Raw genomic sequence first — 10,257 nt, 5'->3', positions numbered from 1 at the left:
TTATGTTTGAGACATTTGAAGTTACATCTTAAAAAAAATTGTAATTTACTTTTAATTGTGAAAATTAGCATATTGTAATTTTTTTTCAGATCGGTTTCAGGTTCGGTTATAACCAACGGTGAAAAAGAGGATTTTTACCCTTAACGGGTTCCCCAATGGGGGTCAGGGAAACCGCGGGGACCCGATGGGGATCCCCGACGGAGATCGGGACTGTTTTAGCTATCAGTTTCGGGGACGGGGATACCAATACCGGCCCGTTGCCATTCCTACTTGATCGATGTAATATTTCGTTGGTGAACACGACATTGTATTCAATAGATATCGATCTCATGTGTGTGTTTCATTGGTGAAACAACATTGTATTATCAAAACAGATCAACCCAATATGTTGTTTCATTGGTGAAAGAATGTTGAATTATCAAAATATATCAACACACTGTGTGTTATTTCATTGGTGAAATAAAGTTGTTGTTTCAAAAGAAAAACAAAAAATGAGCTTTTTAAGGAAAATACTGATTAGATAATTATGAAAGTTAAAAATATGTGATCAATATTGGTTCATAGAGTTTCTTACGTATATGACGTTTTTTATATGATTTTGGATTTATATATACACACAGACTCATACAAGGACACAATTAAATGGTAGGATGGAGCTTCAGTGAGTTTCAAGTGTAAAATAATAGTCTCACAAATCTCATAAAACAACATGGTCTCACATGATCACAAATCTTATTAAATAAATAGATGTAAAACAAATGTGGTAAGTTTGATTCTTAGTGATTCTTTAAAAATTTAACCACAAGGGTGGTGCCTGATTGGTTTGAGCTTGACTCTAAAGATCAAAAGTATCAGGAGGTTCCAGGTTCAAATCCAAGAAGGAATAAAAATCCCTTTTGTGGCCATGGAGGTTCAAATGCGTTGACTCCGGGGATATCTGCAAAACTTGTGATCGTCCTGAGATTAATCAACTTATATAACAGGTTAGATATCCAGGTTAATAAAAAAAAAATTATCGCTTGATTTGCCCGTACTTAGCATGCATATAAAATAAAGTAAATTACATATTTGGTCCCTGTGGTCCTAGATATTATTTAGTCTGGTCCCTATAAGTCATTTATGAATAAAACACCTTTTATAGTATGCATATTTTTGTTCAATTATGGTCCCTTTCATTAACTCTGAAAAAAGTTATTGTTAACTGCAATTATGTGGCCCTTACACAAGGAGAATTTGGTATTTTATATGTATTAGAAGGGTGCTCTCGTGCAATGCAGCATTTTTAATCTCGATTTTAATGTTTAGTTTTTATTCTTTGTCTTTATCGATATAATAGAATTTTATGTGGTTTTGAGAAATCGATAATGTTTTTATTTTTGAATGAGATATAAATTTGAAGATATCATAAAATTTTTAAAAAAACAAATCGATATTAGTATCAAATTAATTATTTAATAGTTCCCGTTTTTTGGTGTAACTTCTTTAATTAAATTTTTTATTACAATTAAATTTAGATTTATTGACAAAATAATTTATTTTTGGTTTAATAATATAACTTTTTATAAATATAATAATTAAACATTCTGTTAAAACTTAATGGTTATCTTAATTATATTTTAGATTTTCTATATTTAAAATGAATGTTTTATCTCGTATTTGATTATATTTATCTGCAGTTAGTTACACGAATTTAGATTGAAGCTTTAATAAGTTGTACTTACGTAAAATTACTTGTAATCTTGAATTTTAAGTAATATGCATCAATAAACAGTACTTCATGCATAAAAAATGGTTTTTAACAGTTTTTGTCAAATGCTAAAGCATATAGTATAGATAACTGTCATTTTAGAAAAATAAAACCCTAGTTCTAGTGTCTCTCTCTCTCCCCCCTCTTGCGTTACTTTTCTGAGGAACCCGTGTCTCTCCTGGCTCCCTACTCCATTTATGACCGACGACATAAATGGACAACGATTTCACATGAAAACCCAAACCTTCAACTTGTAGCTCAATTAGCAAAAGGTGGTGCGACTTTGCCCCAAATAAAAGACAAAGCTTGTGTTTGATATCAGCCCCCTTCCATGCTAGCCTCACCCGCTGAGTGAGCCAAAAAATGCTCCATCACATTGGTGTCCTTGTAATTAGGTTTCATATGGGACCAGTTGGGTTGTCAGTGATCATCCCATACATCAACTAGATCCCTACATGCCATTAATTCACTTAGTAGACGAGCTCACGAGTCACATAAGCAATTAATATGGTTTGAGGTTCGAGTTTATTGAACATAAACCATTACATATTCAAGGTTCCATGCAAAACAAGAAGTTAGGTTTTAGACTATGTGTGCCATGTATTCAAATTTAAAAAACCCCTCCCCGACCTTAAGAACTCGTTTCATACTCAATATCCAGTCCCTGTATCTGCAACTTTTAGTGTAAGGGGGTGTTTGTGATTGCTTATTTGAAACAACTTATGTTTTTCTACAAAAACACTTATTAACTTATTATAAGTTAGAAGGGTTTAAGTTCTTCAGAAACTTCTTATTACATGTTTGACACCGGTATAAGTTGTTTACCCTAACACTCAAAAGTGTTTATTACCGGTGTCACACCGGAATAAGTCAATAAGTTGTTTTTATAAGCAATTCCAAACACCCCCTCAGTTGTTTATAAGAACCAAAATCAATATAATCCGATACCCAAAGCCATAAGAACATCTTTAACAGATTCTTTAAAATGGAGATTTTGGAAAAATAAAATTGTTCCAACATATTATGTAAAACCTTCTAAAAGATGAAGAAAATAGAAATGAGAGCCTGTAATTATTCAAATTTATAGAATTAATAAAAAATGATTGATTAAGAAAGAGAAAATCATTTTTTTTATTCTTTTATGAATGATAATCTTTAGAATTAAATATCTAGAAAAGAAATATAATATTTTGTGAATTGTCTTAAACATTTAATTATCTATACTATATTATAAATTATTTGACAAAAATTCGTAAAAATATTTTTTTTATGTACAAACTATTGTTTATTGATGCATATTACTTAAAATCCAAGATTACAAGTAGAATTTACATAAGTATATCTTATTAAAACTCTATATTTAAATTCGTATAACTAGCTGCAGATAAACATAATCAAATACATGATAAAAATTATTGTTTAAATATAAAAAATCTAAAATTAATTAAGATAATTATTGAGTTCCAGTAGAATACTTACCAAAAATAAATTAGTTTATTTTTAAACTTCAATTAAATTATAACAAAAATAAATAAATTAAAGAAATTACATAAAAAAGATAACTTCTAAATAGTTAATTTGATACTAATATCGATTATTTTTTTCAAAATTTTATAATATCTTCAAATTTATATTTCATTCAAAAATATTTTTTTTTTTCAAAACCATATAAAATCATATTATAATATCGATATAATTAAAAAATATTTTATATTATTTTCAAGAATTTTAGAGAGGCTCTAACTATAATCTATAAAATATTGTTTGTTGTCAATTTGGTTATATTTTGGAAGTTTGACTTTGTAAACACACCGACGGTGATGGCATTTCTGTCATTTAACTTGGTCAATGGATTTCTTTTGACGATTTATAATGCAGTGGCTCTACCGTAATAATCTCATAAATCAAACCCCATTGTGTTTTACTCCACTCTCTCCGCCATCATTATGTCCGTTTGAATGCTCTTCCTCTTTCTAAACAACAATGCTCTTCCTCCCTCAACAGTAGAGATTTTTTTGCAAGATCACTCGATTCTCTCACTGTGATCTTTGTTTTTAACTTCTGATCTCGTCGGGAACAATGGCGGCTTCCGGTAATACATCGTCCACTGCAGGCGGTGTCAGTCTCACCTCTAAAACACCAATACTTGGGCAAAGACTCTATGTCATTATCGCCATCACAGTTGTAGTCGTGACGGTAATTCTCGTAGTGATCTTCCTCTGTATCCGTCGGAATTTGAATACCAAGCGACGTCGTAGGATGCGTGTGAAGCACAGCTCAGGACTGTTGCCTTTAGTCTCGGCGGCGATCAACGTCGAATCGATTGAGAAAACATCCAAAATTAGCGTGTTCGAGAAGGATGATGACGAGAAAGAAGAGATTAAACCGATAATCAAAGTTGTTGAAGGTAAAATAGGGAACACGAATTCGGGTAGTAACGAATCGGGAACGAGTCGGAGCGAGGGTGCGTCATCGTCGGTGTCGGCGGAGAGTTTGAGTAATTTAGGGTGGGGAAAGTGGTACAGCTTGAATGAGATTGAAATTGCTACGAATAATTTCGCGGACGAGAATGTGATCGGAGAAGGAGGGTATGGGATTGTGTATAAAAGTGTTCTACGGGATGATTCTGTGGTGGCTGTGAAGAATCTTCTGAACAACAAGTTAGTTTTATTCTTCCTCTTATCTAAATTCCATTCCATTTCAACTCAATTTGAATATATGCTAACTGCATACCAATCATGCTTCAATTTCCATTAATTATTTTGAGAGTTTAATTGCATTTATTGGCGGAGACGATCTGAGTTTCTTAGATCTGAAATTGATACTCGCCGGTGCTTGCAATTGGCTTTTCTTTCTAAGGTAATACTCGACGGCTACAAAAGGGCTATAAAAACACTGTAATCGGTATAAAAGGGTTTCAAACAAATTATACAACAAATTGTCACTTTGTTCTTCCCAAATGTAGTGATTCTGTGTTTGTACTTTTATATGAAAAATGAGATAAAACGGTTTTTAAAAAATCAATAATTTAGTTAAATAATAAAGCAAATAGTTGCTTTATCATCCCTCTTTTCCAAAAGAAAAGCTCTGATCTTTTGGGATAAATTATGTACAGATCACCACACCTTGATTTTTATTTTTTAAAAGTGAAATTCCATCCATTTTTCGCTGAAAATTTGAGTCAGTTTGTATACAAAATTTGAAAGCGAACATTATCTTATTTCCCCTTTAACATTTTTCAGCTTCACTTGTTCCTCTTCTTCTTTTTCGAAAAGAACAAAAAGAATATTTTTTTAAATTGAGAGAATACAATTATATAGCAATTATAATTATTTATTGGTTTGGGAGCTGATCTTTGAATGACAGTAGCTTTCACCCAAAGCATATTGGTCCTTCCATGAAAAGAAATTCTAAGCTTGTCATGATCCTCCCAATAAAAAATACCCCATTCTTCCTGAGAAAATTTATCTGAAATAAAAATATCTGGGTTAAATTCGAATTGGGAACAGACATTTTTATGGCACGAAATGAGCATTAGCCAAAGGCAAACTTGTAAGGGTGGGCTGATTTGATCCGGATGGAATAGGATAAATAATCCTTTTAATCTACTTAGTTATTTTCTTTTTGTTGCCAACAGACACCATATTTATGAAAATGCAAAATTGTGAAGACTTGGTTAGAGCTTGGCCATCTTTTGAAAACTCTTAGGAAATTGTATTAACTTTGAGAACTTATGCATGATGTGTTATTTCATATGATTTTCTTCCATCTAAGACGAGGATTTAGAATATTGATTAACATGTATTTGTTTAATGTGTGTGTTTCACATGTACTCGGTTCACAATATGGACACTTTTTACGTGTTTGTGAAACAAAAAATACACGTACAGAAGTTTCACATTGTAAACCGAATACATATGAAACAAACATAATGTAAAAACAAATATATGTTTAAACAATACATTAAATACTATATTTCACCGGAAAAGAAATCATGTAAAACAATACCTTAAGGTAGAAGTTCTAGTTGATCTCACAAGTTTTGGAGTTTTCAGATGGTTAGAAAAAATAATCATTTAGATGAAGGATCATATTCGTTTTGGTCTGAGCTGCTTGTTATTTTCCCCCTATTTTCTTTCATAGTTATTCATCTCTTTGGAAAATGGATCTGAGCACATCTACATTGGAGTTGGTCGCCTCGAATAAATTAGAGATTGGGTCACATGGTCGTTGGTGTAAAGAATGTGCGTCTTGCTTGAGAAATGTGGTAGTGGTTCCAGCAGGAAAAGGAAATATTATATAACACGCCTCAGAGTTAGGAGAGAGTGTTCTATATGTTTAATCTCTTATTTTAAAATGTTTGCTACTTGTTGTTTTTATACCCTTGGTTTGCAGCTAATACCTAAAGTTCACGATTTCTTATTTAGTTGTGGGGCTCGAGGTGGCTTTAGATGTAGATGATGCGTTACTCTTGGTGCAAACCATTTTCTTTTATTACAGTTTTGCAAGTGTATCCTGAAATAGCACAAGAAAAGTGAGGCTGTTGTTGCATATTTTGTTTGGTGTCATACTCTAAGATATTATGTCCAACCCAGCTTCCGTATTGACTTGACTTAAAGGTGACCCATGAATCACAAATGCTCGAATTTTACTAGCAACTTTGTTATTTTGTAGCGTTTGGAATGCAGATAGGATTGGACTAGACATCACTAGATTGGACCAGATGGGAGAGAGTTAAGTAGACGGTGAAAAGATTGTGGAACATTTTAGGATTTTGATTTGACATGGGTAGTTCAATAATTTTGCAAGCTTGTTCTATATCCCTGATTTTTGTTCTACCGGTTTTAGTGGGATAGAAAAAATGCATTTCTGTCGGTCTTGTCCAATCTGAGTTTATTTGTCGCACCAAACATGGGACCACAAGTTTCCGTTTTATCTTGTCTTGTCCTATATCCTCTCACGTACCAAATGCACCGAATGTGTGTTATATTCCATATCATGGCATACTTGAAACTAATACGACTGAAATGATGCATCATGTGCAGCTACTTCAACCTCATAATCTCACATTTTGTAGGGGTCAGGCAGAGAAGGAATTCAAGGTGGAGGTTGAAGCCATTGGAAAAGTAAGGCATAAAAATCTAGTCGGTCTAATGGGATTTTGCGCAGATGGTGCTAAGAGGTAGCTATTGCTTGCATTTAGGCTTCATTTTCGTCTAGTCTACTCCTTCGGATTAAAAATTAATACCCGTTTATGATTATGGCACGATGATTTATCTACACGATTTATTAGTCTTTGTAATTGTTGCAACATTCTTTTACGATTTTCACCATAGCAAGTTATGCAACATCTGAAGATCAGTTAGGCATATTTAAGGAAAGGTATTGCTAGATGACGAAGGATCATGTGAGAATGGGAGTTAAGGTGAGAAGTGTAAGAAGGGTCTTAGACCCTTGATCACTTTTAATCTCAAACCAACCTATGAATTGCGCTTTAGAAGGAAATTGATCCGGTTTATCACATTACACTTGATCCAGTGCTTCTCTTCAATTAGGATTGATCCCTTCTTACCCTTCTCACCGTAACTTTCATTCTCGCCGCCACCCAACCCATTGCTAGATTGGTCTATGTAATGGCTAAACGAGCGGCATCAAGAAAGAACTCAAGTAATTGAGGAACTACTATTAGGTACTAATATACTGTGGCTGCATCAAATTCTCATGCAGGCTGCTCGTGTACGAGTATGTTGACAATGGAAATTTGGAACAATGGTTGCACGGAGATGTTGGACCTATCAGCCCTTTAACTTGGGACATCCGAATGAAGATTGCAGTTGGGACTGCTAAAGGGTATGCTCGTATTCGTCTTCCTTTTTTCTTTCTTTCAAGCAATAATCATGTGCTTTTGAGCATTTAAAACTTGCAATTTCTTTAAAACTTGAGGAAGGTACGGTCAAACATTGTTTTTTTTTTTTATCATTTTCATTTTCTGGTTCCCTTTAATACGTATCCCATAAGTCAACTGCCATGATAAGAACGCTTGGAGATGGAGGATTGGGGTAGCAGACTAGGAATGAGACCTATTGTTGGTATACTCGGGCTGATGGGAGTGGGACAGATTAGGAAGGGGTAGAGGGCTGGCAATTTAGGCCGGGGCTGTGTTTTTGGCTTACTTGTTCCATGGTATCTCTTAGTATTTCTGCTACCTGTTTGCTCATACTCTTACACAAGCTTTTGTTGGGGGGGGGGGGGGGGGTTATGGCAACAGCCGTTCTACTTTTTGGGGTAGATGTCAAGTTTGCATACATCTCATCCTCTCAATACTCTATTTTCGCGTGGGATTTGCTGGGTCCATTTGGTTTGGTTTGGTAAGTCAACCGACATGATCTAGAACATAAGTAGCTTTGTCTTGTTTCTTGTCTATGCCTCGTCAATGGAAGTGTTCTATTGGATATGAAGTCTGATTTGCATAAAGTTCACAGATCTAGGTTTTGTAAGAAAATGCTTATAACTTAATGACAGTTAGGGGGCCATCAATTTACTATATTGGGTTCTCAGTTCTCTTATAATAGAACAACTTTTCTCCAATCAATGTATTACTATCGCATTAACAAATATGTAAAAACGAATATTACAAATGACCGTAAATGTAGATAAATGTGATCCTAACTTATTTCTTTGCATTAGACTGGCATATTTACATGAAGGGTTGGAACCAAAAGTTGTCCATCGTGATGTTAAATCAAGCAACATTCTTCTCGATAGAAAATGGAATGCTAAAGTATCTGATTTTGGACTTGCCAAGTTGTTAGGACCCGAGAAAAGCTACGTAACCACACGAGTAATGGGCACATTCGGGTTGGTAACTTCACAAATCTAGCTCTTTTTTCCTCCTTTCATACACTTCCATCTTATACCACACATATGATCTCCAGATATGTGTCGCCCGACTATGCAAGCACAGGAATGCTAAATGAGGGCAGTGATGTCTATAGTTTTGGAGTTTTACTCATGGAAATAGTTACAGGGAGGAGCCCCGTTGATTATTCCCGAGCACCTGGAGAGGTATGACTACAAATATTAAAGTTTCCAGCTTTTCGCCTCTTGTATATATACCAAAGCCTAACCATCCCAGTATATCCTGCTTGAGAACAGGATGAAGTGGGGGAGAGGATGACGGGTGGGATGTACGCAGGCCCGACCTCTACCCCAAAGGATAGAGTCTCAAGCTGGATAGGTTGGGGTAGGGGGTGGCAGGTGTGATGTTTGCAGGCCTGATCTCTACCCCTAAGGATAGAGTCTCAAGCAGGATGGGTAAGGGAGGGGGTGGCGGGTGGAATTTATGTAGGCCTGATGTCTACCTAAAGATAGAGTTGTTGTTCCAGTGAAGACTCCCGAGCCTCTTGTTTACATGTTTTTAGTTAACTCTTTTGTGTTGCATTTCTTTTAGATGAATTTGGTCGATTGGTTTAAAGGGATGGTGGCAAGTCGTCGTGGGGAAGAGTTGCTAGATCCCAAGATTAGCGTACAACCTTCTCCAAGAGCTTTGAAGCGTGTATTGCTTGTGTGCCTTCGTTGTATAGATATGGACGCAAATAAGCGCCCGAAGATGGGCCAAATTGTACACATGCTTGAGGCAGATGAATTCCCTTTCCGTACAGTAAGTCTCTTCTAAATGGTTACCTTTTTCACTACCGAACATAGTTATACAAATGCCAAAAGTTAGCCATAATGGATTCACTATTCCACAATGGCTGATAACTACAATAAACGACCTCAGTAAATCTCACTCAAAAGTAGGGTCTAAAACCTTTCTGATCCAAGGGGTAGGGAGGTGGTTTTCGTGAAGACCCACAACTTGCAATGTCTTAAGAACTAATAAGGATCTTGATTTGTGAGCGAATTGTCTCTCACAAATAGTCTCATTCCTTTGCAAATCGGTCATTTTTGCGAGGGGTTTTTTTTTGTTGTTGTCACCTTCACTAATTGCATGGCCCCCTGAAGATAACAGTAAGATAAATCGTCAGGGACTCTAGAAAGACTCAAACGGGACAACGTATGGGAGGAGCCCCAAGGCATAGCCTTTATTTGTCAGCTGAGTTGGCCCTCAAGATTTTCTTGAAAAAGGGCTTCCTTAATGAATCTGTTTAAGTTGATATTATAAGTGAAAATCGTCTCTTGGAGGCAATAGCGACATAATGTGCATTGCTTACATCTTGCAGGAACCTCGCCCGCCAAGAGACACGGCTGCGAGTAAAGCGGCTTTGGCAAACTAGTTTTTTCTGGAGAGTCCATGTGTATCGGTTTATGCATCATGTTATCGCAATTGGTTCGTTCTTTCTAGCTAATATGATGATGTATACATATGCAAATGCTACAAAATATTCACATAAAAAAAGCATTGTAAATATAGTGAGTTATTTGCAATTTATTTCTACTTCGAATTTATTTGCTACATGTACACAAATATACTCCATATTAAACATAAATAGCTAATCATATTTGAAACA

The 10,257-nt window shown here is 35.2% G+C and overlaps 1 protein-coding gene across 1 annotated transcript; it reads left to right on the top strand.

The window, feature by feature from the left end:
* The first annotated feature begins 3,768 nt into the window (after positions 1–3,768).
* Positions 3,769–10,257, top strand: LOC112506558 (probable receptor-like serine/threonine-protein kinase At4g34500). Its single transcript, XM_025110688.1, has 7 exons — positions 3,769–4,407; positions 6,825–6,929; positions 7,475–7,597; positions 8,435–8,605; positions 8,683–8,812; positions 9,198–9,407; positions 9,970–10,257. Exons 1-7 carry the CDS (start codon positions 3,827–3,829, stop codon positions 10,021–10,023), a joined length of 1,374 nt encoding a protein of 457 aa, XP_024966456.1. The 5' UTR covers positions 3,769–3,826; the 3' UTR covers positions 10,024–10,257.

Source organism: Cynara cardunculus, assembly GCF_001531365.2.
Source record: "Cynara cardunculus var. scolymus isolate 2C chromosome LG 2, CcrdV1, whole genome shotgun sequence".
NCBI lineage: Eukaryota > Viridiplantae > Streptophyta > Magnoliopsida > Asterales > Asteraceae > Cynara > Cynara cardunculus.
This window is presented reverse-complemented; position numbering and strand designations above follow the sequence as displayed.

Bases quoted from the DNA above. Each gene is read 5' to 3' on its own strand.
- LOC112506558 (XM_025110688.1), top strand. From the start codon at position 3,827: ATGGCGGCTTCCGGTAATACATCGTCCACTGCAGGCGGTGTCAGTCTC. The intron at 8,606-8,682 runs GTTGGTAACTTC...TATGATCTCCAG, and splicing joins CGAGTAATGGGCACATTCGG to ATATGTGTCGCCCGACTATG. The intron at 8,813-9,197 runs GTATGACTACAA...CATTTCTTTTAG, and splicing joins ATTCCCGAGCACCTGGAGAG to ATGAATTTGGTCGATTGGTT.